Source organism: Pempheris klunzingeri, chromosome 17 (genome assembly GCF_042242105.1).
Source record: "Pempheris klunzingeri isolate RE-2024b chromosome 17, fPemKlu1.hap1, whole genome shotgun sequence".
NCBI classification, from domain to species: domain Eukaryota; kingdom Metazoa; phylum Chordata; class Actinopteri; order Acropomatiformes; family Pempheridae; genus Pempheris; species Pempheris klunzingeri.
In genome coordinates this window covers 21,749,947-21,777,551 of record NC_092028.1, presented here as the reverse complement: position 1 = coordinate 21,777,551, position 27,605 = coordinate 21,749,947, and the positions used below count along the sequence as shown (strand labels likewise).

Below are 27,605 nucleotides of genomic sequence, written 5' to 3'. Positions count from 1 at the left end.
TTCTTTGCAGCAACCTTAGCAGCTGCATCTGCACGAGCGTTGCCTGTGGAAATAGGGTCAGAGTGATACCGTAGCCATCGAGCAGCAGAGAGGTGAGATGTTTTCTGCTCGAGGAGTTTACATACAGAGTGAGGAGCAGACAGGGTGAGAGGAGCATAAAACACAATATCCTGTGATGCCTTCTCAGCTGCTGCAACAGCCTGAAGACAGTGAGGGGGTGCTGCAGCCACAGGGTCAAGTTTAGCAGAGAAATACGCCACAGGGCGCAGTTTCCCTCCATGGTCCTGCAAAAGCACAGAAGTCATGCAACTAGACTAGAGTAGTCGGCTGTCGGCTTTGTCAGTCCAGGTCAGGGGCGCATGCTCGTGGGGAAGGCCTGTCGTGAGCTCACGGAGTGGTTTATCCATAAAAGCAAAGTTTGGAATGAATGTGCGACAGTAAGAACACATTCAGGACATAATTTGATTTTTAGTCTGTGGTTTGGGAAGCCTGCGAATGGCTTCAGTTCTTTTTTGAGAGAGAGATTTTACCCTGTGGAGAAATAACGTGTCCTAGAAATGTTACTTCTTGTTTCACAAATTTAAGTTTTGATTGGCTAGCTTTGTGGTCCCTTTCAGCTGGTGTGTGACCTGTGGTTGTGTCCTGTGTGTGTGTGACCTGTGTGTGTGTGACCTGTGTGTGTGTGTGACCTGTGTGTGTGTGACCTGTGTGTGTGTGTGACCTGTGTGTGTGTGACCTGTGTGTGTGTGTGTGACCTGTGTGTGTGTGACCTGTGTGTGTGTGTGTGACCTGTGGTTGTGACCTGTGTGTCTGTGTGTGTGTGTGTGTGTGTGTGTGTGTGACCTGTGGTTGTGACCTGTGGGTGTGACCTGTGTGTGTGTGTGTGTGTGTGTGTGTGTGTGTGTGTGTGTGTGTGTGTGTGTGTGTGTGTGTATGTGTGACCTGTGGTTGTGACCTGTGTGTGTGTGTGACCTGTGGTTGTGACCTGTGTGTGTGTGTGTGTGTGTGTGTGTGTGACCTGTGGGTGTGACCTGTGTGTGTGTGTGTGTGTGTGTGTGTGTGACCTGTGGTTGTGACCTGTGTGTGTGACCTGTGTGTGTGACCTGTGTGTGTGTGTGTGACCTGTGGTTGTGACCTGTGTGTGTGCGTGTGACCTGTGGTTGTGACCTGTGTGTGTGACCTGTGTGTGTGTGTGTGTGTGTGTGACCTGTGGTTGTGACCTGTGTGTGTGACCTGTGTGTGTGTGTGTGACCTGTGGTTGTGACCTGTGTGTGTGCGTGTGACCTGTGGTTGTGACCTGTGTGTGTGACCTGTGTGTGTGTGTGTGACCTGTGGTTGTGACCTGTGTGTGTGTGTGTGACCTGTGGTTGTGACCTGTGTGTGTGTGTGTGACCTGTGTGTGTGACCTGTGGTTGTGACCTGTGTGTGTGTGTGTGACCTGTGGTTGTGACCTGTGTGTGTGACCTGTGTGTGTGTGTGTGTGTGACCTGTGTGTGTGTGTGTGTGTGTGTGTGTGTGTGTGTGTGTGTGTGTGTGTGTGTATGTGTGACCTGTGGTTGTGACCTGTGTGTGTGTGTGACCTGTGGTTGTGACCTGTGTGTGTGTGTGTGTGTGTGTGACCTGTGGTTGTGACCTGTGTGTCTGTGTGTGTGTGTGGTTGTGACCTGTGTGTGTGTGTGTGTGTGTGTGTGTGACCTGTCTCTGTGGCTCGTCTGATTCTGGAACTCCTCCCTCTCCACTGGCGCTCGTATATCTTCTAAATCTTTTACAGAAACGTTCCTTCTCCATCCTTCTCTCGCTGCTCCAATCTTTCCCACAGTTCCTTCAGTTCGTTCATACTAAGAACCATATTCTGGGAACCCATATTTCTGTATTTCCATACAGACAAACATGTCAAACCTTTTCCTCTTTTTTCTTTTTTCTCTCCTCTCTCATGACATCCACAGTCGGTCCTTCCCTTACTCCCCGTTCCAAATGTGGAGGTTGTGCACAACTATTACAATACAGACGTCTCTGTTAGGATCACTTCGTTTACGCTACAAGCGATAAAAAGCTGATTGATTGTGGATCTCATGAGAAACAAACTTGTTACGCCAAATTACAACCCAAACTGGGGGTTGGCCTGTAGACCTGAAATATGCAAGACAATACACGTCCTGTTGATCAGACCAGCTGATCTCTCCGTGATAATCATCATGATTCAGAGGCTGAATGTAGGTTTTATTAATTAAATCCTAAATCTGTTTGCTAGCCAGTAACTGTGGGTGTTGAATAAATCTAGTGGTGTCATTTTACCTCTGAAATGCGAAGTAGGCGAATAAAGCGCCATCTAAGTGAGTGGAAATACTCACAGAAAGTGTTGCTCTTAAATCCACCTCAGATTATGTGGGTGTTTTACACCTGTTACACTTTTACAGCTTTGCAGAGCAAAAACAGTGAAACAGTAAAACTCCAGTAAAATTGGACATAAATGCAGAATTTTAAAGTAACAAAACAAGATCACATGTTCTGTTTTTTATTCTGCGTCGTTTTGTTTTATTTTGGGGGAGAATCCAGTCGTCTGGGGAAATATTAGATATTTTAAATTTAATTATTATTATTATTATTATTATTATTATTATTATTATTACCATTGTAGTTGTTATAATCATTATTAGAGGGGAAAAGGGAACTTGGTTTCTTGGAAACTCGGTGGAAACTTGTGGGGATTCCTCCTCTTCTTCACACCCAGTTTTGCTTTCTGTTGATACCAAACAGGAAGTAGACCAGTTCCACTTCCTGTCTTCCATATATGGTTCGCCCATGCGTGCGTGTCATCAGTTACGTCATCAGTTCTGCTGCCGTCACGTCACAGAGGACACGCCTGTGCCGTGTGATGCCTTCAGGTGCTCCTCACCGACTCCGACTTCTGAACATCAGGGCTCAGGTTTCAGCCGTCGGCCTGTTCAGGTGCCTCCATGTCCTCTGATCATTATATCCAGTCTGTACACAGCCTGTGTGTCTGTCTGTGTGTACAGACTGGTTTGTATCAGCAGCTACATTTTAAGATCAGGGATGTTTTGAGCATATTAACAACAAGTGTCACTACAGAAGCTTCTGTGTATCATTAAATCTCACATTACTCCTTTACTGGTTTAAACAAACTTTCAGCAGCACAAAAAAAAGTGTTGTTGTTATCTGTGTATTTCAGGGCCTGAAGGTTTCACTTCTACTTCTTGTTTCTTTGTCCCAAAAGAAACAGCTGAGCCTACTTATAAAGATGTTTATCAGTTTTACCACTTATGATTAACATAGCCTCCATAAATATCACATATAACCTCTACATTTATTCCCATTTTCTCAAGATGGCGAACAGGAATAAATAGACATTGACCGTCTATGATTGTGTTGTCTGTGGTGTGAGGTTAATAATCTCTGTTAGAACTGTTTCTATTATTTTGTCCACCCCATCCAATACAAATCAATGAACTTCAGCTAAATGACACAATAATGCAAAACAGTTGAACAAACTACAGCCAGATCTCTAAATCTGCTGCGTCAGTTTGAGCTGCGAGTGTGTCCACATGCCTAATTCACACATTTCCCACAGCACCATGAACGCACCGTTACTATGCTCCTCCCTTTAACTGTCCTCACAAGAGCTGAAGGGGGTCAGGAGTGTGTGACAGTCAGCTGCCGGCTCACACACACATACACACACCTGTCGGACATGGGCTTCCTCCTGACGAAGATGATGGCTGTGTTTGGTGACAGAGGTAAGAGGAACCTCCACTCAGAGTTTATCCAGACCTGTTTAACAGTCTCTAAAACTAAAAATATATGAAATATCAAATGTATAGTATAAAGAATATGTAGAATCTATGAAATAAAAAGAAACCGCTGCTTCATGAAGCCCCTCAGAAATAAAAACATGTTTTCTCACACTAGTTTGAGTTTTTCATTCTGACTGACTGACACTAAACCTAACAGCCTCACGGTCAGTCAGCAGAAGTGACCTGAACGCACCGTCCCTCTGTCAATCTTATCTGCACTCAAACTTATGTAACTGAAGATAAGGATGTGTTCAAATACCCACAAATCCAGTTTGTACTCTTCAGTTTCAGTGTGTTTTTTTTCACCCCCCCCCCCCCCTGCAGAGCACAAAGTCATCATTGTGGGTTTGGACAACGCCGGGAAGACGACCATCCTCTACCAGTTGTGAGTGACTCTCTGAGGCCTCTTCAGGGTCACGTGACTGTAAAACCTGCCTGGTGTGTGTGTGTGTGTGTGTGTGTGTGTAACCTTCTGACATATGTGAAATGTTTTTACCCCCCCCCCTCCACACACACACAGCCTGACCAAGGAGGCCGTCCACACGTCGCCGACCATCGGCAGCAACGTGGAGGAGATCACCGTGAGGAGGACACACTTCCTGGTTTGGGACATCGGGGGACAGGAGAGCCTCCGGGCCAGCTGGTACTCCTACTACGGCAACACGGAGGTACAACCCCCCCACCACCACCTGTCTGTCTGACTGTCTGTCTGTCTGAAACACACCAGTCTCACCAGTGAAGTTTGTCGCTCCTCCATCCTGCAAAAAACACCAGAAAATCTCAAATTCAGCTATAAAAGCTGTTTGTTAAAAGCACCTGTAGTTTGGTATTCAAGAGCAAAGACAGTATACAGAAACACAGTATTATTATTATTATTATTATTATTATTATTATCAACCAGAGAACCAGATTAATGTTGACTGTCGTGGATGAGATCAGATTATTTAAAGGCTGCGAGTCTGTCTGATGTTAAACTGTTTTCTATTATTATATCTCGTTATATTTGGTCTGGTCGGCCCCTGAGGTACCTCAGGCCATCTATCTAAAACAGGTCAGGTCGATTTAAAAACATCCACACAAACCAGATGGTTTTCAGTCGTGTGACATCAGCTCCTCTCTCTGCTCTGGTTTAAACCGCCGCTCTCTTTCAGATCGTCATCCTGGTTGTGGACAGCACCGACCGTGAACGCCTCACGGCCACCAGAGAGGAGCTGCACCGGATGCTCTCACATGAGGTACGACTCATCAGAAAGCGCTCTGTCACAGAGTGAAACCGCTCGGGGCTGCTGCTCTCAGTCAGGTGTCAGTGACGAGCAGGTAACAAACCTGTGACACCGTCAGGAAGTTTCAGAGCGTCAGAGCGGGTCCTGCTGCTGTCAGCTCTCTGGAAACACCGAGAGGGAGTCTGACATGAAGACATAACGTTTGTGATAAGAAGGTGATATTTAAATGAAGATTGATTGATTGGACAAGCTTTAGAATAAAGAGCCACTGATGCATGCAGCGAGCACAAACTGCAGGCCCACCCAGGTGCATGCTGGTCCGACACCTGCCGGCCGACCAACAAACATAATGGAAGTAGATAATAACCAGCACCCGTCCTCTCCCGTCTGAACGCAGGACCTGCAGAAGGCCGCCGTCCTCATTTTGGCCAACAAGCAGGACGTGAAGGGCTCCATGACGGCGGCGGAGATCTGCCAGAGCCTGACGCTGGACTCCATCACCACACAGCCCTGGCACATCCAGGCCTGCTGCGCCCTGACGGGGGAGGGGTGAGTACAGGGGGGTACATGGGGGTACAGGGGGGTACATGGGGGTACAGGGAGTACAGGGGGGTGCAGGGGGGTGCAGGGGGGTACATGGGGGTACAGGGGGGTACATGGGAGTACAGGGAGTACAGGGGGGTGCAGGGGGGTACATGGGGGTACATGGGAGTACAGGGGAGTACAGGGGGGTACAGGGAGTACAGGGGGGTACAGGGAGTACAGGGGGGTACAGGGGAGTACAGGGGGGTACATGGGAGTACAGGGGGGTACAGGGAGTACAGGGGGGTACAGGGGGGTACATGGGAGTACAGGGGGGTACAGGGAGTACAGGGGGGTACAGGGGAGTACAGGGGGGTACATGGGAGTACAGGGGCGTACAGGGGGGTACATGGGAGTACAGGGGGGTACAGGGGAGTACAGGGGGGTGCAGGGTGGTACAGGGAGTACAGGGGGTACAGGGGGGTACAGGGAGTACAGGGGGGTGCAGGGGGGTACAGGGAGTACAGGGGGTACAGGGGGGTACAGGGGGTACAGGGGGGTACAGGGGAGTACAGGGGGGTACAGGGGAGTACAGAGGAGTACAGGGAGTACAGGGGGGTACAGGGGAGTACAGGGAGTACAGGGGGTACAGGGGGGTACAGGGGGGTACAGGGGAGTACAGGGGGGTACAGGGGACTACAGGGGGGTACAGGGGACTACAGGGGGGTACAGGTGGGTACAGGGGGGTACAGGGGAGTACAGGGGGCTACAGGGGGGTACAGGGGACTACAGGGGGGTACAGGGGGTACAGGGGGGGTGCAGGGGGGTAAACCGGGGAACCCTCAGCCTGCTGTGGTGACTGTAGTGACTCTTCAGATTCAGATTTGACACAAAACACAAGATAAACGTAATAAATCACTTTTAAACCAGATATTTCTCCCCCTGAACCATGATGTCATCACTTCCTGTCTCCTCAGACTTCCTGCCAGTCTGGACTGGATGAAATCGCAGGTCGTCACGAACTAGAGGACGCTGCAGCAGGCCGAGATAGTGACAGCGTTCCTGTGACGGAGCCTCAGCACCCACAGAGTCCAACCCCCCCACACCAGCTCTGACAGAGTCCAGAATCTGGGGGGGTGAGCAGAGCCAAGACCTGATCTGGATCTGACCTGGAGAGCTGCACCATGTTTCTGTAACACATGGTCCCAGAACAGATTTATCACACAGAGACCAGGATCCTCAGACCTGATAGAGACCTGGATCCTCAGACCTGATAGAGACCAAGATCCTCAGACCAGGATCCTCAGACCTGATAGAGACCAGGATCCTCAGACCTGATAGAGACCTGGATCCTCAGACCTGATAGAGACCAAGATCCTCAGACCAGGATCCTCAGACCTGATAGAGACCTGGATCCTCAGACCTGATAGAGACCAGGGTCCTCAGACCAGGATCCTCAGACCTGATAGAGACCTGGATCCTCAGACCAGGATCCTCAGACCTGATAGAGACCTGGATCCTCAGACCAGGATCCTCAGACCTGATAGTCTGCCTGCTGAACCTGAAACAATAGACTTTAAGGACACCCACATACCTTGTTTTAGACTTTGTTTTATTATTTATTTATCTTTATCTTATGTGTGTTTCTATTCTTATTGTTTCACTTTGTGTGTTTTTTATATTTATTTCTATGTTATTGTTTCAGTCTGGAACATTTCACTGCTCATTATACTGTGTATAACTGTGTGTGTGACAAATAAAGAATCTTGAATTTTGAATCTTGAATCTTGAATCTTGAATCTTGAATCTTGAAGACCAGATAAAGACCTGGATCCTCAGACCAGATAGAGACCTGGATCCTCAGACCAGGATCTTGTGGCCTGTAGAGAGACCCGTTATGATCATGCACACACAGACATGAACCACCTGTTTTTGAATGTTTCCTGAATCAGACCGAGATGAATGAAGCAACATTCCTGTGAAGTAACTCAGAGCAGAACAACAGTGTGTGTGTGTGTGTGTGTGTGTGTGTGTGTGTGTGTGTGTGTGTGTGTGTTTTCTGTCCTGCAGCTATGATATTCTTAGTTTCTGCCTTTCAAAGGTGCAGCTGTGTGTGTGTGTGTTCTGGCAGCACTACAGTGGAACGATACCGTGAGCTGTGATGTGAACAGATAATAATAAATATCCCCTCCAGCAGTAAGTGACATGAGCTGGTGTGACTCTGAAAACGTCTCAGGAAGGTTTCGATGATGAAAAGCTTTCAGGGGGCATCCGGATTTGAACCGGAGACCTCTTGATCTGCAGTCAAATGCTCTACCACTGAGCTATACCCCCTCATGACAGCACAGGAGCATCCGCTGGTTATATGATGAGAGAAGCAGCCTGCTGCAGCCTTCAGAGGCTCTCTGAGCTGCTGTGAGCTTGTTTCAGCCAAACACCGTCACAAGCTGCCGGTAATCGTGTGTTTGTCCCATATTTAACAGACATGTCGGTAGTCTGACCAGCAGGGGGCGAAACCTGCCCACATGTGTGTCTGCAGACCAGGAACATGTCAGGGGCTCAGGTAGCTCAGGTCAGTCAGGGAGGGGGGTTACATGAGATGCATCTTTTTAAAAAGAAGAAATAAATAAAGAGGATTAAAGAGGAGGAGTAAAGACAAACGTTAACCTGAAGTGAAGCTGGTTTCTTACAGCTCTGCTGCACAAACCCACGACACACTGATCACTGATCAATGATCAATGATCATCACAGTGATCAGTGGTGAAGCTGCACCGCTGCCATCAAATACAGTCACAATTAAACATGAGTCCTCAGAAAAGGACCAAAACACCTTCAGCTGGTGGTTGGTGGTTAATAAAAGACTAGTTAGTGTGGTAGTTAATGTGCAGTTAGTGATGAATATAAAAATATCCATTCATTCTATGTATTGATTCCAAGACGCCGGAGCCTATCTGGTATTAAACCTGTGAGTATGTCCTCGGAGCTGCAGACGATAAAACCTGCCAGCAGTGTTTTTAAAACGTGTGGACTGATCCTTTAATGCTGTCATTGAATGTGTGTGATTTTATTAAACAGTGTGCACTGATTCCACACACACTCTTCAAACATCTTCATTAAAGAACGATGGGAACATCAGACAGTAGATCTGTGTGTTAGGATCCTGTTGGTCTCTGTCTCCCTCTACCTGCCACCTGAGCAGAGGTTACTCCAGATCACTGCACCCACACACCTGCAATTCACACACACCTGACACCAATCTCCAATCAGGCCACCCCCTCCTTCCCTGCCTACTTAAGCCCAGCCCAGATCACCACTCCCTGCCAGACTGTCTGTTGCCCTTGGTACACTTCAGGCTCCTTTCTCCAAGACTTCTTGTGGTTTTGCTCGTGTCTGCTCTCTGTCCTGGTTCTGGTTTTTGTCTCCCTCTCCCGTCTGCTCTCCTGTCTGCTCTCCCTGATCCCCCTGGTTGTCTTCCCTGGTCCCCACCCCGGTCCTGCTTCCCGCTAGCCCCTGTTCCCCGTCCTTGCTCCTGTCCGTTGGTTTAAATAAACCCATCTGTCTCATCATGGGACCTCCTGACTGCCTTTTTCTCTGTCCATGTTAGCAGATATGGATGATGGTGGCGGGGTCAGCCACAGCCACACTGGCTGTCTGTCTGTCAGTTCCACATGAAAAAACAAGGCTTTGACAGAACCGCTGAAGATCAAAGAGGTTTTCCTCTTGTTGGAGCAGAAACTAAATGTTTTGAGGCGTCGTAAACAGGATGATAACTAGTGCTGATTCCAGGCCTGGTTTGTGTCTGATTTGAGCCGGTGAGGACGGAGGGAGGCGTCACACATGCTGCTGATGGTGAAACAGCCCCCCCATGGTCCAGTCTGTGCTTCACTTTAACAGAGACAACAGGTTTTTAAAAAAGTGTGGAACCATGGCAACAGCTGCGAGGAGGAGAGGAAGGGTGTAGTTAGAAACAGGGAGGTGTGTGTAGAGAGAGAGAGAAAGAGGAGGAGGAGGAGGTTTGGTTTGGAGAAAACAGTTTGTGCAGAGAGGAGAAGAGGAGGAAGCAGAGAGGAGCTGAGACAGAGCTGAGGCTGTTTTACATTCTTCTAACTGTTGGAGGTCTTCTGCCGGCCGTCATGAGCTCCAGCTGGGTGGTGCTGCTCCTGTGTCTCTCCCAAACGGAGCTGGACAGAGTTTGGGCTCGAACAGGTGAGCTGTGTGTGTTTTCCCTCCCTCCCTCCCTCCACCTGAGCACGTGCAGGCGGCGCTCGTCTGTCCTGCAGCTTCTCCACCTTCTTCACTTCATGCTCTGATCTCTGATGTTTCTCAATCAGTCTGTTCTGGACTTAAAGGAGCAGTTCTTGTTTTTCATGCCGATGCTGCGTGTGCTGCTGCTGCTATTTAAACTCGCTATAAACCACAAAACTTCAGTAGGAATCTTTATGGAGCAGAAAATGGGCCTGCCATGCCCTTTTCATTTTACACACAAAAGCAAGTGACATAGTTTACAATAAAGTGTACAATAAAAATACCCTCTTCCACAAGCATGCAGCGGAGTCTAAACAACAACCCACAAACAGCAGGTTTAAAATTAGACGGAGACTTTCTTCCAGGAAGCTGTAGGAGGCCTTTGTGCTGCTGGAGAGGAGACACGAGAGGAGACACCTTCAATATCGATGAAGGGCGAGCTGTGGGAGGTGGACGGGTGCAGAGTGATGCAGAAATTTGACTGCTCGCTCTCTACGACCCCCCCCCCCATCAGTAATCTATCATCCGAGAGAGCTGTGATCTTAAAGACTGGTGATTCACTTCTCCTACGTTTCTTTAAAGCAGCATCAGAGGGTTTGATCGCTGTGCTTCATCAGGGGCCGGCTGTCAGCTCTGACCCTGCACGTCCTCCCTCCCTGTGCATAACCAGCTCTTATCTGCTTCGTCACTCAGCATTACAGAGCTCAGTTTTATAAATGACCGTGGTCCTGGGAGAGCCATGAGCAGCGTCAGAACCCGACTGTAAAAACACTGAGAATGAATGGTGTACCCGGCAGTGACCTCAGAGTTTGGCTCAGCAGACGGTGGGACTGTGATCCAGGGGAGCAGATAGGATGTTAACGTCTCACACTGGCTCACATGCAGTCTGACCTGTGATGGAGGAGCATGCTTGTGTTTTAGGAAAAACTAAAATGGCAGGAAGAAAAACAATTATCTGGCAGCAGCGAGCAACATGTTCTTTGATTCATGCTGTAATCTGGAACAGCGTCTGTCAAGGAAATGACTCCATGTCTCCTTCATCTATTTAGCCTGTCGGACGACGAAAAGCAAAAAAAACACCAGAATTGTGATCACTACAAGAGAAGAGAAGCCAATCAGCACACAGCTCTCCATCTCTTTACAGGACTTGATTTGTTGAAATGGACGTTTGCTGCATCTCTCAGGGATCAGACCTGTGGCTGTTGTTGAGGCTCCTCTTGCAGCTCTTCCACGGTGGTTAATTGTTGCTGTGGATGTTAGCGGCTCATTTACTGGCCACTCTGCTGGTTAACAATGTTCAGTCAAATATGCACTTTTCTAAAAACTGACCCAGTGGAATGGAGCTAAAGAGCTGCACATCTGCAGCTCAACCACACGCCTTCAGATGAACCAGACATGCTCATTGTGGGTGATGCTGGGGAGCCCATGCCAGCCCGTCCGGCCTCGACGCAGGAAGGGCGTGTTCTCCCAGACTGACCGCTCACAGAAAAAGGCCGCTGATCGCCGTGGTTTGGTAGCTGGTTGGCAGAGGTCACTTTTCTGTCCAAACATCTGCCTGCAGCTGAAACAGTTTCACCTCACGGGGTCTCAGTTACTTCTCCTCCTCAGTGCTGGCTCCAGTTACTTTTTAAACCTTTGACCCCCTGAAACTGAAGTGCACAAACCTCATCTGTGCAGCTTTCACACTCCGTCTCTGCACACTGAGGTGTGACGAAGACTGAGATGATCTATTCTCAGTCATTGTCCTCCAACCGAGGCAGCAGCCTGTTGTTTTCCTAAAAGAAGAGTGCCATCTTGTTATTGATTCACCACTCAGGTATTCTGCTGTAATCCTCCCACTGGATTTGTTTCAGGAGGGGAGTTCATGAAGAGAAAAGTGTGCACTGCTGGACCGTGGAGAAACTGTTCCACTGCAACTTTTTATTAACTTAACTTCAACGTCAAACCATCGTTTGAATCATTTAAATCATAAAGTTAAGTAGTTATCTAAAGATTACTGACTTTAAGGTTTCAGAAGCATCCGAAAGATTGAAGTTCTTTCAATAAGGAAAGAGAAAATCTGAGGAGTTCAAGTATTAAAGAGAGAGAGAGAGTTTTCAGTCTGCTAACACTTGTTTTATTATATTTGATATTTTGAATGATCTGAATGGAAATGATTGAGTGGAGACGAGACATTACAGGCCCCCCCCCCCCAGCTTGTTTAAACATCACCCCTCCTCTTACCTCATAGATGCCGTAACAGGGCGGACCCAGAGCTCAACAATCACACGTCTAGATTTAATATATGAGCTGCCACGAATGCATTGACGCAGCACTTAATTGAATCAAAGGGTGGAGAGCAACACCCAGGAACAAACCCAGCGAGCTCCCTATGAGCTCAGGACGGTTGGGGTGTAGGAACTTGTTAAATGACACTGATGTCTTCCACAGACATCAGTGTGACAACAGAGGGGTGTTTCCAGCAGCCCCCCACAGTCTGAGCTCTGGGGGGGGACCAACAGGCTCCTGCTCCCCTCACACACACACAGAAAAGCAGCCGTCAAACCAGCGTCTGCTGACGTTTCACTGGCATCAGACGAGCTGCTGCCAACCACAGGAGCTCATCCAGAAGCTACATATGTCAGATTTCATCCTCTGCACTCGGCTCTCTTGTTGATTATCCAGTTTTCTTGTTGAGGGAAACGAGCTGTGGCTCCCTGCTTTGTGTTTAACAGTCCACATCTGCAAAACTGCAAAGAAGGATTAAGTCCTAGTCTGTAAATGTTCTCATTGACATGCTGGTAGAGAAGCAGGAAGGGTGTGGGAGGTCTGCCTGCATGGCTCTGTTGAGAACATGTGTAAAATAAGCACGGCGTCTCTTAAAGTCCATTCTGAGAACAATACGGCGAACACAGTGTGTTACAACCCGGCTCTGGCTGGAGGTGGAGTTCACGTTTCCACCCCAGTGAGCTACACCCTGGTTATTTACATGAATGTGACACGTCTTTACCCTTACCCCGCCTTTAATCAGTCTGAGGCTTTTTACAGCCAGGTTCACTGCCAAGCAGGTTTTCACATTAGCACGACTCAATTTACAAAACTGAATGAGAGAAATTAAATGCAACACGTGAGTTAAAATGAAAGAACTGCAGTAAGTGCCTATAAAAGCAAAATTATGATATTGAACAACAGATAACAGCAACAATTGGCTCCAGCCCCCCCAGCAGCTCAGCAGCTGACAATAATTCTCACAAAAACCTCTGAAAAAGATCACAAACACATATCTGCCATTTATTTATAACCTTATTTATTAACATATTTTAATCTGTGCAGTAACTGCTATGGAGGCAGTACTTATACACACATATATTGTACAGCAGCTGTGTGAGCTGAATTCTTTTAAAGCATTTTTCAAGTATTGTTTCAGGCCGTGCACCTGGATTTCTTTAGAAATATCTGTAAGTACACATATATCTGTAAAATATATATAAAGTGTGTATATATATGAAGCAAACACAGTAAAGGAACCTTGAATCAAGTGTTTGAGACCATTAAAGAAATAAAGTGTGAGCAGACAAAGTGAACCCTGATGCAGACCCACAACACTGAAGTGACCTGAGCAGGTAACAGCTCTGATCATCATCAGGTGTTCTGTGGTTCGTCAGACTTTAAGTCTCAGGTGCAGCAGGTTAGGATCGGGTCACAGGTAGAGCTAGCCCTCAGGTGACAGCATGGCTGGATGCATCTTTGTACTGAGGCACAAACCTTTAAATGTCACCTTTCACCCCTCCAGCGTCCGGACTGCCGGCCTGGTAAGTCTGGTTTCAGTGGTTCGTGTTTGGGGGGAGGTGTTACTGCTAGCGGCTGCTGTTAGAGCTAACACTAGCGGCTAACGTTAGCTGCTAGCTAGGGGGGGTATCAATACTTTCTGAAGAAAAATGAACAAAACTAAACTTCCAGTGCTTGAGACTATGAGGCCGCCCCAACACTGGACGGACAAAGATAAGATTCGCAACAAGAAGAATTCATGTGTCAAGTTGTTTAATACATTAGATTGGACGCCATGACAGATGCTGCTTCACAGGGACACCTCTGTTACCCCGTTAGCTGCTAGCTAGCGTTAGCATGGCTCTGGGAGCAGGTAGAGGTTGACACTGACGGTCATCAGGTGTTTGAGCTCGGGCTTCCTGACCGGGCCACTCGGAGGCCCGGCAGGGTCGCCCCGCTCAGTCTTACTCTGCTCAGTGGCTGATCACCCGACACGGACACACCGGGGCGGCAGAGACCAACTCTTCGCGGCAGCCGAGCTGACCGCGGCGGAAGGATCCACGGCGGGAGGATCCACGGCGTCTCCGGACGGGATAACTGAACATGGCGGAGTGATTCTCCCGGCTTTTTTGTTCGTTCGTAAACATCCCCAAACCCTCCTGTGGTTCACTGAGAGCCGGACACAAAACAGTGGACGTTACGGACAGGAGGGCTTCCGGACTTAGGGTTAGATCAAACACTCGCACCGAGGCGCGCAGCCGCGGGGTATTTATACGACTGCTGCGTGACGTCACATCCGTGTCCCGTAATGGACCTAAAAAACCCGCAAACACCAAACAATTACCGTAATTAGATTAGATAGATATATAGATATATAGATAGATAGACAGACAGATAGATAGACAGATAGATAGCGCACACACTTTTATCGGCTCTCTTATGGACACAGAGGAACTGTGATTGGAAACATTTCAGCGCAACTGTAAACTCTGAAGACTTGCTCAGAGAGGAAACTTTTTATCTGTGACTCAGAGTGGAACAGATTTGTTTTATGGAAGCCAAATATAAGTTTGACGTTTGCTGAAATTGTAGTCTCCTGTATTCAGGCTTGTCTAAAAAAGTGCTAGGCCAATGAAAACACATCCCACATCCAAAACAACGAGGGAAAATGAACATTTAGCAGATTAATCATCCATCAACCAGCTGATTCAAACTGACTCAGTGACCACTTCCTCAGATGAATGTTTCTGCAGACTTTAAGTCTCCCAGTCGGGTCATTTATCTTTGCAGGGACCAAGCTGTCCACAGGTCCACATCCAGGTCCTGAATGTATAAATGTGCCAGCAGACATCCATTTTCCAAACACAGTGTGCTGCTAAAATAAACTCGAAGCTTGAAAGAAAGTCAAGCCATCACTTAAATCCCCCAAACCGTAGAACAGGGCCTACCTACCCCAGTCTGCTTACCAAACATGGGTTACATGGTTTGACAGTTCCCTCCCAGCATCACTGAATTCTCTGTGTTGTTTTTGTCTTCAGTCAGCAGCAGCTTCACCTGACGAGGCTCAGACGGACAGTTTCCAAAGCAAACTGTAGCGTCTCATTCAGCTGATTGATCCACAGCCGTAAACATCAGATTAAGTCAGGTGTTCCTCTGTGGTGTGTGAAGCTGCTGCTCTGGTCTGCTTTCTCTTCTCTTTTATTGGTCTGAGAGGGTGGAGATGAAATGCATCATGTCATCACGTCCCATAACAACCAGCTCAACACCCTAACCTGATCTTCATTACTGTGGACAGATGATTGGCTCGGCCTGAGCTCACAGCGGCCCGACGAGTCACCCGGAGGCGCCGCTCCTCCTCTCAGAGGCTGGCGGTCTTCCTCGGGTCAGGCCAGGGTGAGCAGGGCGGTGCTGGGTGGAGGGCTGACCATCAACACCCTGCCAGACAACAGGACACGTGTGGTGGTGAGGCTGCACCACACTCACTACCATAACGGCTGGTTTGTTCCTGGTCTCTGACGTGTAGAGTCTGTTTTAGTTGGAGTTGAACACCGCCCTCTCTTGGAAGGCACGTGCTTCAGTGTATGATTTGATTGTATGACGCCCCCCCCATCTCTGCCTCTGCTCCCCTTTGTGTGTGTGACTGGAAGGAGGACTCCAGCAGGTACTACACCTGGCGTAGCTTTGGCCCAGAGGACCAGCGCACACAGGAACTCTGGGTAGACATGAGTGACGTTCGACATGGTCAAGTTAGAGTCCACGGCATCCTGTCCAATTCATACAAACAGGCTGTGGTGAGTGTCACACACACACACACACACACACACACACCTTCTTACTTTCTTTGTGAGTGATTCATAGAAATCTGAACCCGTGTTTGAATCGGCCAGGCCGTCACTGAGAAGTGGGTGACAGCTGTTACTGTTAACTAGTCAACGTCGGTCAGAGGATCCAGAATTTTTGCCTTTTCTTACATGGTCATTTACCAGAGTATGAATGAGCAATAATGGGGCCCTGAGAGAGGGGGTATAGCTCAGTGGTAGAGCGTTTGACTGCAGATCAACAGGTCCCCAGTTCAACTCTGTGTGCCCCCTACCTGGAATATCATGTTAGATGTGATTTTTCCCTTCAGGATCAAATTAAAGACTGACTCTGTGTCCCATCTGTTCATATCCTGCTGCCTGAATGAAACTCACTGATCAAGGCAGCATTAGATCAGCACCTGCTTGGTTGAATTCTGGTTTTAAATTCAGACTTCCTTAAAAAAATAAAGAAAGAAGGATGAGTTTTGCTAAAAAAAAAGTCCAAGACTGTCTTAATCAGTCAGTTTCATTTAGACACCAGCATGTGTACTGATAGGACACAGTGTTTATCTTTACCTCTTTCCTTAAGGAAAGTATTCAGGAATCAAACATAATGGTACAACATGATATTAGAGGTAGGGGGCACCCAGAGTTGAACTGGGGACCTGTTGATCTGCAGTCAAACGCTCTACCACTGAGCTATACCCCCTCTGGCAAGTGCTGCTCTTTCTGCACATCACGCTGTAAAATCCCTGTTTTAGTGACTGTAGTCTGGTGTGTGTGGAGACTAGACTTTCTCCTGTACATCCTGACCTAAAACTACAGATATAACATGTAAAGAATTGAATAGAGAGCTTGTATTCTTACGTTAACTCTTATTTCAGGTGGAATTCTGATTTTAAACTCAGGCATCATTAAAAAAAATAAAGATAGGAGGGTGAGTTAACATTAGAATCATATTTGTCATTAAGGCTCTCCACAGGGGGTATAGCTCAGTGGTAGAGCGTTTGACTGCAGATCAACAGGTCCCCAGTTCAACTCTGGGTGCCCCCTACCTGGAATATGAAGTTTAGTATGTTTCCTTCCTGAAGGAATGAATTTCATCAGTACATATCCTGGTGTTTAAATGAAAGTAACTGCTGTCTAAAATGAGGACTTTTGTCAATGGAGTCTGGTGGCTTTGAAGGTAAGATGAAGATATAAGACTGCCTCAGGTTCAGGTTGTTATTCTTATGATTGATGAATTGTTATTCTAAGTGTGTGACAGCATCATGGAAAGGATCCCTACAGAGAGAGACCTGGAAGATCCTTTTGGTTTAACCACAAACAGCCGTTATATCGCTCTCTGCACACACACACCAGACTACATTCACTAAAACAGGGATTTTACAGTGTGATGTGCAGAAAGAGCAGCAGTTGTCAGAGGGGGTATAGCTCAGTGGTAGAGCGTTTGACTGCAGATCAACAGTTCAACTCTGGGTGCCCCCTACCTGTAATATCATGTTAGATGTGTTGTCATGTCTGTCCTTGTCCTTGTTCAGCCTGAACCTGAGAATGTTATCCAGATCTTTCCAGTGGTCCAAAACAGTGTGAGAAGGTAATCTGTGTTTTCTAAAGAACACATTGGTACATGCCAAGAAGCTTTCAGCATCTTGAGCCTCTACAGTCCAACAGCTGTGTAATACTCACCATACAGAGTGCTTTACAGAAGTACGGTCCAGGTTAGATAGAGTAAGAGGCAGCCGTTCTTACATCACATCATAAATATGGCTCAGAGAACAGGTGTCTCTGGTTTATTCTGATAAAGCTGTCATCTGTCTTATCTCTCTTATCACTGCCTACAGCGGGGGCACATTTCCCTTTCTGACCCATTGATCTCCACTCTGATGTTGTGGACTGTGAGAATTAATCACGGCGTTGTGATCACAGTTAAAGGTGTTTTTTGAGTAGGAGACACCTGCTGCTGGGTCACTGCAGCAGAGTTATGTCAGACTGAGTGATGAGACACGTGTTAACCACACACAGGCCGCCTCTAAGGCCGAGGCCAAGCCTGCCAGTACAACACCTCCCTGTGTGAACATGAGAGCAGGGCGGGGGTATAGCTCAGTGGTAGAGCATTTGACTGCAGATCAAGAGGTCCCCGGTTCAAATCCGGGTGCCCCCTCTATTATTAAAAGTCAAATTATGCTCCATGTACTCAGTAAACTGTGAATTTGGTATTAATTAGATTAAACCTGTTTATATGCTGCGTTACTTCCTCATGGCGAGCTCCCTCACTATCAGTAAACAGTTATCCTCAGGAGCCGCCGGAGCCGAAAACTTCCATGCAGAGATAATAACAGGATGTGAACACGTGAAATGGATGTTTCTGGAACGGATATGATGTAAAAAAACAGTTTTACTTCATGAACATCTGTGTGAACCTTCAGGTGTGGGGTTACTGAGTGAGTCAGAGAAATGAAACCAAGCCTACTGCAGCCTTTCCCAGACCAGTCAGCATCTTTATTCTACCTCAGTGAAATACAAACCTCCTCCTCTTCCTCCTCCTCCTCCTCCTCCTCCTCCTCCTCAGACCGTGACCTCAAAACAAGAGGCTGCAATCTGTGAACTGTGGATTTAGTTTAATTGAAGCTGAGGTATGAACCTTTATTAAAGCACCTCTCTCTCTCTCTCTCTCTCTCTCTCTCTCTGTCTCTGTCTGTTCCTGTCTTCTCTCTTCGCAGAGGGTCGCCCTGTCGTTTGACTTTCCTTTTTACGGACATTACCTGAGGCAGATCACCATAGCAACAGGAGGTACTTTCTGATTTTCTAGCAGATGTCCCAGTGACCTTTGCTGCACATGTTCAGAGCAGATCAGTGTTTTCTGCGAGGTAACAAGTCACACTCAGTTCTTACATGTTTTCTCCAGGGTTTATCTTTACAGGGGACATTACTCACCGTATGCTGACCGCGACCCAGTACATCGCCCCCCTCATGGCCAATTTTGACCCCAGCTACTCCAAAGACTCCACTGTGCAGTACCTGGATAACGGTAAGAAAGCACCAGGTATGTGAACACGTCCTTGTTTCTCAGATCACGTGACTGTGTCTGTTTGTCTCCAGGTGAGGTGTTTGTGGTCCAGTGGGAGAAGGTCAGACTCCCGGGAAAAGAGTCCGAAGGAGCCTTCACATTTCAGGCTGCGCTTTACAGAACAGGAACCATCAGTTTCAGCTACCGAGACGTGAGACACGCCTCTCTCAGCAGCCTGCTCTGATTCCCTGCTGCCGCCTGCTTCAGTGACTCCTCTCTCTCTCTCTGGTTATCAGATTCCTCTGTCGTTAGACGGCATCAGTTCGGCTGAACATCCAGTGAAGGCCGGTTTGTCTGACGCCTTCATGGTCACGTCAGCTTCTACTCCAGCACCAGGTCAGCAGTCATGTTCACGTCTGTCCACTCAGACTTCAGAGGAAACCCTCAGCTGACTAACCCTGTGGTGTCTCTGACGCAGACGCCCAGCAGCGCACCATTTATGAGTACCACCGTGTTGAGATAGACATCACAAAGATCACCAGCAGCTCTGCTGTGGAGTTCTCCCCCCTGCCTAGTAAGTGATCTGCATCCATCACTGTTATCAGGAACACATCCAGGGATTCATTTCCATCCATAAGTCAGACTGACAGCAACAATAAAACTCACCTATTCTTGCTTGAATCTCCAACCAGTTTTGTAACTAGTAACTTCACACAGCAGGTGCTGGTCTAAAGCTGTCTAGACACCAGGATATGTAGAGAAGGAAAGTGTTGAGGATATCATATTAAATATGACTTTAAAGGTAGGGGGCACCCAGAGTTGAACTGGGGACCTGTTGATCTGCAGTCAAACGCTCTACCACTGAGCTATACCCCCTCTGGCAACTACTGCTCTTTCTGTACATCACACTGTAAAATCACTGTTTTAGTGAATGCAGTCTGGTGTGTGTGCAGAGAGGTGTCACACACTAAGAATAACAATTCATCAACCATAAGAATAACAACCTGAGCCTGAGGCAGTCTTATATCTTCATCTTACCTTCAAAACCACCAGACTCCATTGACAAAAGCCCTGATTTTAGACAGCAGTTACTTTCATTTAAACACCAGGATATGTACTGATGAAATTCATTCCTTCAGGAAGGAAACATATCAAACTTTATCTTCCAGGTAGGGGGCACCCAGAGTTGAACTGGGGACCTGTTGATCTGCAGTCAAACACTCTACCACTGAGCTATACCCCCTGTGGAGACTAGACTTCCTCCTGTACATCCTGACCTAAAACTACAGATATAACATGTTAAGAATTAAATAGAGAGCTTGTATTCTTACGTTAACTCTTGTTTCAGGTTGAATTCTGATTTTAAATTCAGGCATCATTAAAAAAATAAAGATAGGAGGGTGAGTTAACATTAGAATCATATTTGTCATTAAGGCTCTCCACAGGGGGTATAGCTCAGTGGTAGAGCGTTTGACTGCAGATCAACAGGTCCCCAGTTCAACTCTGGGTGCCCCCTACCTGGAATATCATGTTTAGTATGTTTCCTTCCTGAAGGAATGAATTTCATCAGTACATATCCTGGTGTTTAAATGAAAGTAACTGCTGTCTAAAATGAGGACTTTTGTCAATGGAGTCTGGTGGCTTTGAAGGTAAGATGAAGATATAAGACTGCCTCAGTGTCAGGTTGTTATTCTTATGATTGATGAATTGTTATTCTAAGTGTGTGACAGCATCATGGAAAGGATCCCTACTGAGAGAGACCTGGAAGATCCTTCTGGTTTAACCACAAACAGCAGTTATATCGCTCTCTGCACACACACCAGACTACATTCACTAAAACAGGGATTTTACAGTGTGATGTGCAGAAAGAGCAGCAGTTGTCAGAGGGGGTATAGCTCAGTGGTAGAGCGTTTGACTGCAGATCAACAGGTCCCCAGTTCAACTCTGGGTGCCCCCTACCTGGAAGGTAATATTAGATGTGTTGTACCTGTATGTCTGAGTTTTGACTGTATATATCCTGGTGTCTCAATGTTGCTCACTGCTCAAGGCAGCAGCAGACCAGCACCTGCTGTGTAAAACTAAAACTGTTTTTGTCAAAGGTGGTTTTCAGAATAAGATGTATGAAAGCCTCAGTCAGTTATTATTATGACTGATTAATTGTTATTAAGTGTCTGGCATGTTTAGATTATAGTGTGTATGAGCTGCTGTTAAACCTTGATTAAGTCAACACAGCACAACTCTCCCTTGACTAGTTTACTTTGACTAGAGCATGTTTAAATGCAATATTGGGTCTTTTTTAGGGGGCACCCAGAGTTGACCTGGGGACCTGTTGATCTGCAGTCAAACGCTCTACCACTGAGCTATACCCCCTGTGGAGAGCCTTAATGACAAATATGATTCTAATGTTAACTCACCCTCCTATCTTTATTTTTTTTTAATGATGCCTGAATTTAAAATCAGAATTCAACCTGAAACAAGAGTTAACGTAAGAATACAAGCTCTCTATTTAATTCTTAACATGCTATATCTGTAGTTTTAGGTCAGGATGTACAGGACGAAGACTAGTCTCCACAGGGGGTATAGCTCAGTGGTAGAGCGTTTGACTGCAGATCAACAGGTCCCCAGTTCAACTCTGGGTGCCCCCTACCTGGAATATCATGTGGTACAATTATGTTTGATTCCTGAATACTTTCCTTCAGGGAAGAGGTAAAGATAAACACTGTGTCCTATCAGTACACATGCTGGTGTCTAAATGAAACTGACTGATTAAGACAGTCTTAGACCTTAATGAGAGAGCATCTTAGTCTCTACATGGTAAAAGTTTTTGAAAATTTCAAATTAATTGTAAAAAACAAATGTCTTTTTCTTTTTAGTAAAACTGCTTCTACCTTTGTTTTATTAAGGAAGTCTGAATTTAAAACCAGAATTCAACCAAGCAGGTGCTGATCTAATGCTGCCTTGATCAGTGAGTTTCATTCAGGCAGCAGGATATGAACAGATGGGACACAGAGTCCGTCTTTAATTTGATCCTGAAGGGAAAAATCACATCTAACATGACCTTCCAGGTAGGGGGCACCCAGAGTTGAACTGGGGACCTGTTGATCTGCAGTCAAACGCTCTACCACTGAGCTATACCCCCTGTGGAGATTATGTTTTCTACTGTACATCCAGCTGTAAAACTACATGTATAAAATGCTGAGAGTTAAATACAAATAAGAGAGAGCTTGAATTCTTGTGTTAACTCTTGATTCAGACATCTTTTCAAAAATAAAGAGAAAAAGAGTTTTCCTAGAAAAAATAAGACATTTGTTGTTGTTTAAGCTAAATTTGAATTTTTCAGAAACTTCAATAGTTTACTGTAGAGACTGAACTCCTATTTAGAGGGGAACAAGGGTCTGACACTGCCTTGATCAGCCAGTTTATATGTACAGATGGGACACAGTTTACCTTTAATTCTCTCCTTTAGTAAAGAAATGTGATATTCCAGGTAGGGGGCACCCAGAGTTGAACTGGGGACCTGTTGATCTGCAGTCAAACGCTCTACCACTGAGCTATACCCCCTGTGGAGAGCATGTTTTCTACTGTACATCCAGCTGTAAAACTACATGTAAATAATGCTGAGAGTTAAATACAAATAAGAGAGAGCTTGTACCCACGTTAACTCTTGATTCAGCTTAAAAAAAGAAGATAGGAGGGTGAGTTTTGCTAAAAAGACATTTGTTGTACTCGTGTGTGTCTCTGATCAGCCTGCCTGCAGCTTGACAGCTGTGAGCTCTGCCTCTCGTCCAACCAGACCTCTGGCTGCAGCTGGTGCAACGTCCTCCAGAGGTGAGAGGGCCGCCACGCCAGCCTAAAGGGTGATACCGTGCAGTTTCAACACTTACAACTCTACATCTTGTGTGATTCAGGTGTTCGGACGGCATGGACAGACACAGACAGGAGTGGCTGGACTACGCCTGTTCAGAGGAGGTATTTCTCTACATTAATCAACGAGTACCTGCACATTTTCTAGCTTCCAAACTCGTGCATGTGCCGGATTGTGTTTGTGCAGAGCAAAGATGCCACCTGTGAGGATTACTCCAGGGACGACAGCCCCGACGGCTCCTCTGCCACACCACAGGTGGATGCCGTGACCTCTTTGACCCCTCTACAAAAAGGATGTCAGAGTGAAGGTGAGGCTGAGCTCGTGTTCGGGACGGTGTAATGTCTGGAGTATTTGATCGCGATGCCGTATTTTGTTAAGCTTGGATGTTTTCTTTCAGATGAGACCAAGCATCATATATTTAAGATCGGCAGCGGTGAGTTAACACCTGTCAGATGCATAAAGGCTGAGCTTTATGAAGGGATGTAACTGTGGGTAAATGCTCTGTACAGGTGTGAAGACGGACTCCTCCACCCAGACTGACGGGATGGCTAACACAGGGGTGATCGCCGGGATAACAGCTGCACTCGTGCTGCTTTTGGCTCTGATCCTCGTGGCTCTTTACATCAACTACCATCCTACCGCTGCATCACCACTTTACCTGCTCCAGGTGAGCGCTGCGTGTGTCCGACACCTGCTAGGCTGCAGCCACACACCAAACATCAGTTCTGTGTGCTTGATTTTTTTCTTTTTTCTTTTTTTTTTTTAGCGACGCAAGGACTACTGGCCCTCCTTGAAGTTTCAGAAGCAGCCTGGGTACTCAGAAGTGGAGGGAGGAGGCCATGAGAAAGACAGCATTGTTGAGGCCGGGCCGTGTTGAAGCAACGGACAAAAACCAAATACACTGACTTCTAAAAACATACGAGGGAACAGATTTGTCAAAAGACTCACAATCCAAGTCCAGTTCAACGTCTGCTCTCAGTTTGTGGCTGTTTTTAAACTGAAGATGAAACAGTTTGGGCAGATTACAGCTGAATGCTATCTGATACTGAATGATTTAAATCTCTGCTGGAATAAATTGTTGGTTATTTCCACCCTTTTTTTAAAAAAAAAAAACCTCATCTAAGTTGACTACAATAAACTCAGCAGTGCCTAAAGGTTGGAGGCCTTATAAAACTCTAACTGAAGTCTGTAAAACTTTTACATCAAATAAAGGAAAGATCTGGGTGTGTTTCTGTTTCACTTCCTGCTGCTTTTCATGGTCAACTCTTTTAACTCCTGCTCCTGCTGCACACCTCCTGATCTTTTTTATATGTGATGCTGCGCTTAAAAAGGAGCCAAAACTCACAAAACATGCAGGGTAAAAAAAAAATGTGTTGCATGCATGCATGCATGTGCGGACCCTGGCGGGACAGCGGTCCGTCCAGCAGATGTCCTCCTAACCAAACACACCGCAGGAACATCTGTGACCGGGACGTGCAGTGAACGTGGCAGATGTGTAGAAATACGATTTGAGATCACCGGATTGGTAAAACCCCAAAAACCTGCAGCAGCACAGATGATGGCATGAGTCTGCTATGCACGCACAGATGGGACGAGGACAGATGTGCCGGACGCGCGCACGGACGGACTGACGGACGGACGGAGCTGGATTTGCGCACAGCTCAAAGCCAAAATAAGCGCGCTGTGTAGCTGCAGCTCCTCTTGAAAACCCAAACTGAACTTGTTGGTGAGAGAAGAGGAAGAAAGAAAAAAAAAAAAAAAAAAAAAAAGAAGCTGAACCTCCCACTCTGCTTCTTCCCTCTCTGCTCGGGCACGCGCAGGCGAGAGGAGAGAGTGTGTAGCGGGAGCGCGCTCTCCGTGTCTGGTTAGTGGACTGACAGCCAGCTGTGCGGCCACGGCGACAACAACAACCTCCAGGATCTGCCTCTCTAACTAGGTTACTGTTGGCCACTACTAGTCACTACTAGTCACTGTAGCTAGTTTGGGAAGTGCTCGGTCGACGGCACGCAGCTACTAACCCGTTTCCTCGGCGGTTTCCGTGCTAAGCTAGCTAGAAGAGCCTTCCTCCGACATGAACCCGCTGTGTAGCAGATGTAATCTAGTCGTTTACCCCACGGAAAAAGTGAATTGTCTGGACAAGGTAAGAGCATTCAAACACGTCTTACTTGGTGTGGTTCTCTGTGACCGAGCCCCGGCTCCCTTCCGTCCCTCTGTGACCCGCCTGCTGGGTCTCCCGCTCCCCACAAAATGTCACCTTTTTCCGTGTTTTTTGTGAATGAACCGAGCGGCAGCGGCAGCACAGGTATGCCGCTAGCATCTCAAGCTAGCTGCTAGCTTAGAGGCGACGGCTCGGCAGCGCGGGACCCGAACCGGGACCGGACCCGGCTGTGAGGATAGAGAGGAAACTTTAGGGAGAGAGGGGGTTTATTTTATCAGTAATTAGAGACTCCAGGCTGCGATGAAGGCCGGTCCGGAGCCTCTCAGAGCCCGGACAGCCGAGCCTGGTCTGGGCCTGGGGCTGCTAGCTAACGCCTTTCACCTCTCCAGAAAAACCCGTTTATCACACAAACCGAAGCTCACAGGACTCCCGGGGTCCCGTCAGGGCGCAGCAGCACCGGGGCACCACCGGGGGCTCGGTGCCCGGCCCCGGGCACGGCAGCCCGGACGCCTCCCCGTCCAGACTGAGCGGCTAATCCGAGTCAGGGATGATTACTGGAGCCTCCTCGGTCAGTTTAAGGTGATAATCTCATCATTCCCACCCAGAGTGTCTCTGAGGAGGCAGCACAGCCAGGCTCCTTCCTCCTCCTCTGTGACCCCTCTTCATTAAGGTGATTGTTTTATTGCTCTGTGCAGCATGGGCACTGTAGCACCCTGGATTTAGGAGCTGGGTGGGGTCTGCAATGTTTGGCATATAAATGGCAGTGTTGCTCTGTTTGCACCAAAGCTGGGGGGCTTGGGGCAAGTAGATAATTTGTCTAATGGACGTCTGAAAGGCTGCTGAAAATCAATCCCTGTGGAGACGAGCTTATCTGTCAGCAGAGGAAGGTGGGGAGCACGTTATCTAAAGTAACATCAGCTCCTGATTGGATGTATCACTGAATGCACCAGCACTAATGCTCCCCCCAAAGTGCTCCAGACTCGGACTGATTCACCCCAGAACCGCTCTTCGTTCCCCTGAAAATACAAGTGCTGCTGTCATGCTAGCAGGGCTGGCGTTGGTGAGAGCCAAACCGCCACACGTATGGAGCCAGAGCGTGCCGAGGAATCAGGCCTGGAGCAGAGTGCATTCCAGCAGACAGACACTCCCATGAAACGTGCTCAGTCAGAGGCCTGGTTTGTCGTCTCCCTGCTCTGATCCACGACCAGGAGAGGAGCCTGCCGTCTGTCTTTGCTGCCATTCTGCATCAGCGCTCGCCCCTTCACACACTAGCCAAGCAGCCTCCCCCTTCCCTCCTCTGTCACCCACACTCTGCACGCTCTTCTTGGCTTCTTTTAAGCAGCCGAGGCCACGTTCGCTGGGGGTTTTCTCCGTGTGCTTGGCCGGCTCTGGTGGACGCAGGGTGATGGAGGTTATTGGTGTTCTCAGAATACCTTTACCTGACAGTCTGAGCCACAGAGGCGTGTTTGTCTGTCAGCTGCATACCAGCACAGCAGGGTCGGGCCTGGCAGAGGGAGCCGAGCACATGTAAAGACAGGAAGTGAATTTTGGTGGTGACGGTTTTGTCTCGTCGTTCGTCTCTCCTTCGATCCTGAACATACGTGTTGATAGCGTGGCGTGTTTGGCTGAAATGTCAGGCTCATGTCTATCAATGTAGGTATTTGTCGCTCGAGTCAGAGCAGCTGTTGAACTGCAGCCAATGAAACTTACAACAAGGAAGTAATACAGTCATTTTTTGTTTCTTTTAGCAGTGCCGAATATGCAAACCAGAAAAACGGGTGACATGTAGGCTAATGTACAGTGTGTGTAAGAGTGATATGTGTGTGTGATTAATGGCCATGATTATCTGTGTGTGTGTGTGTGTGTGTTAAAGATAAACTAAGATCTGTGTGTGGAGAGGCTGGAGCGTAAATCTCATCTCTCACTAAAACACTGCCTGTGCCGTCTGCATGTTACTGAATTACCAAGCCAGTTCCCATCTGCAGCTGAGAAGTACAGTCATCCTCCATCTCTTCATGAGATTTATTAATAATTAACTGACTAACGTGCCATTATGCTGTATTTTATGAAGTGGAGGAACCGGCTCCCTGGTAGTAAATCACCTGCTATTTCAGTCGTAATATTTCAGCGTCTAGCCTATAAATAATGTGAGAAACTGACTTGTGTGTTCTGACAGCTCATCCTTAGATAATTAAGTATGAAAGAAGCGTTGCTAATGTGTTTTGGCTCTTGAATACATCAGAAATTTTCACGTGTTCATAGACTACACAATACTGGTGATGTTTCCTCAGAGGCGGTTTTATGCAACAGATGATCTCATACATGGTGTTAAGTTTCATTAAAAAGTCACTCAAAACAAAACAGTGTGTTGGTGGAGGAGAAAGTCAAAAGAAGCCAGCTGGGGGGTTATTTTACATTATTTTGGACGGACCAGAAAGACCCCTGACGTTACGCTCAGAATAATCAGCCGCAGGAGGGAATCTGACTGCATATTAAGAAATCATATAGAAACTTTAAAAGTGTTTCAGTTGGACAGAAAGCACTTCTTGGTTCACGTGATCCCAACTGTTCGGACACAGTTTCCGTAAATAAAAGCATGTGTATTTATCAGATCTTATCCACCATTTCCGTCACACGCTGATGTATCACACACACCATATGCTCTGTGCTTGAGCTCCTTGTCCCGCTGACTATTTGGGGATTTCTGTGAGCCTCGATTGTGC

At 47.2% G+C, this 27,605-nt stretch overlaps 3 protein-coding genes and 13 non-coding genes across 16 annotated transcripts in view; 9 read left to right on the top strand and 7 right to left on the bottom strand.

Moving 5' to 3' along the window:
* The first annotated feature begins 3,685 nt into the window (after positions 1 to 3,685).
* On the top strand, positions 3,686 to 7,283 carry arl5c (ADP-ribosylation factor-like 5C). Its single transcript, XM_070848170.1, has 6 exons — positions 3,686 to 3,755; positions 4,137 to 4,197; positions 4,333 to 4,480; positions 4,964 to 5,047; positions 5,433 to 5,584; positions 6,535 to 7,283. The coding sequence occupies exons 1-6, from the start codon at positions 3,710 to 3,712 to the stop codon at positions 6,581 to 6,583; spliced, it is 540 nt and encodes a 179-aa protein (XP_070704271.1). The 5' UTR covers positions 3,686 to 3,709; the 3' UTR covers positions 6,584 to 7,283.
* Positions 7,284 to 7,819: 536 nt separating this feature from the next.
* On the bottom strand, positions 7,820 to 7,891 carry trnac-gca (transfer RNA cysteine (anticodon GCA)). The gene has a single exon. It is a non-coding gene; the product is annotated as a tRNA-Cys (tRNA).
* A 1,799-nt stretch (positions 7,892 to 9,690) lies between these two features.
* Positions 9,691 to 23,807, top strand: LOC139217018 (plexin domain-containing protein 1-like). The gene is made up of 14 exons (XM_070848286.1): positions 9,691 to 9,763; positions 15,345 to 15,511; positions 15,697 to 15,840; positions 18,573 to 18,642; positions 18,758 to 18,880; positions 18,952 to 19,070; positions 19,156 to 19,255; positions 19,338 to 19,433; positions 22,606 to 22,687; positions 22,768 to 22,828; positions 22,911 to 23,031; positions 23,122 to 23,157; positions 23,234 to 23,391; positions 23,491 to 23,807. The coding sequence occupies exons 1-14, from the start codon at positions 9,691 to 9,693 to the stop codon at positions 23,599 to 23,601; spliced, it is 1,461 nt and encodes a 486-aa protein (XP_070704387.1). The 3' UTR covers positions 23,602 to 23,807.
* On the top strand, positions 16,069 to 16,140 carry trnac-gca (transfer RNA cysteine (anticodon GCA)). The gene has a single exon. It is a non-coding gene; the product is annotated as a tRNA-Cys (tRNA).
* On the bottom strand, positions 16,487 to 16,558 carry trnac-gca (transfer RNA cysteine (anticodon GCA)). The gene has a single exon. It is a non-coding gene; the product is annotated as a tRNA-Cys (tRNA).
* Positions 16,831 to 16,902, top strand: trnac-gca (transfer RNA cysteine (anticodon GCA)). The gene has a single exon. It is a non-coding gene; the product is annotated as a tRNA-Cys (tRNA).
* trnac-gca (transfer RNA cysteine (anticodon GCA)) lies at positions 17,942 to 18,013 on the top strand. The gene has a single exon. It is a non-coding gene; the product is annotated as a tRNA-Cys (tRNA).
* On the bottom strand, positions 19,664 to 19,735 carry trnac-gca (transfer RNA cysteine (anticodon GCA)). The gene has a single exon. It is a non-coding gene; the product is annotated as a tRNA-Cys (tRNA).
* Positions 20,031 to 20,102, bottom strand: trnac-gca (transfer RNA cysteine (anticodon GCA)). Its single transcript has one exon. It is a non-coding gene; the product is annotated as a tRNA-Cys (tRNA).
* Positions 20,304 to 20,375, top strand: trnac-gca (transfer RNA cysteine (anticodon GCA)). Its single transcript has one exon. It is a non-coding gene; the product is annotated as a tRNA-Cys (tRNA).
* On the top strand, positions 20,745 to 20,816 carry trnac-gca (transfer RNA cysteine (anticodon GCA)). Its single transcript has one exon. It is a non-coding gene; the product is annotated as a tRNA-Cys (tRNA).
* On the bottom strand, positions 21,158 to 21,229 carry trnac-gca (transfer RNA cysteine (anticodon GCA)). Its single transcript has one exon. It is a non-coding gene; the product is annotated as a tRNA-Cys (tRNA).
* On the top strand, positions 21,433 to 21,504 carry trnac-gca (transfer RNA cysteine (anticodon GCA)). The gene has a single exon. It is a non-coding gene; the product is annotated as a tRNA-Cys (tRNA).
* On the bottom strand, positions 21,927 to 21,998 carry trnac-gca (transfer RNA cysteine (anticodon GCA)). The gene has a single exon. It is a non-coding gene; the product is annotated as a tRNA-Cys (tRNA).
* On the bottom strand, positions 22,349 to 22,420 carry trnac-gca (transfer RNA cysteine (anticodon GCA)). The gene has a single exon. It is a non-coding gene; the product is annotated as a tRNA-Cys (tRNA).
* A 685-nt stretch (positions 23,808 to 24,492) lies between the features above and the next one.
* The window catches only part of LOC139216949 (LIM and SH3 domain protein 1-like), a 28,231-nt gene continuing 25,118 nt past the window's right edge, over positions 24,493 to 27,605 (top strand). Inside the window, exon 1 of the mRNA XM_070848197.1 lies at positions 24,493 to 24,864. Coding sequence (XP_070704298.1) covers positions 24,796 to 24,864 — 69 coding nt within the window. The 5' untranslated portion in view covers positions 24,493 to 24,795. The remainder of the gene's footprint in view (positions 24,865 to 27,605) is intronic.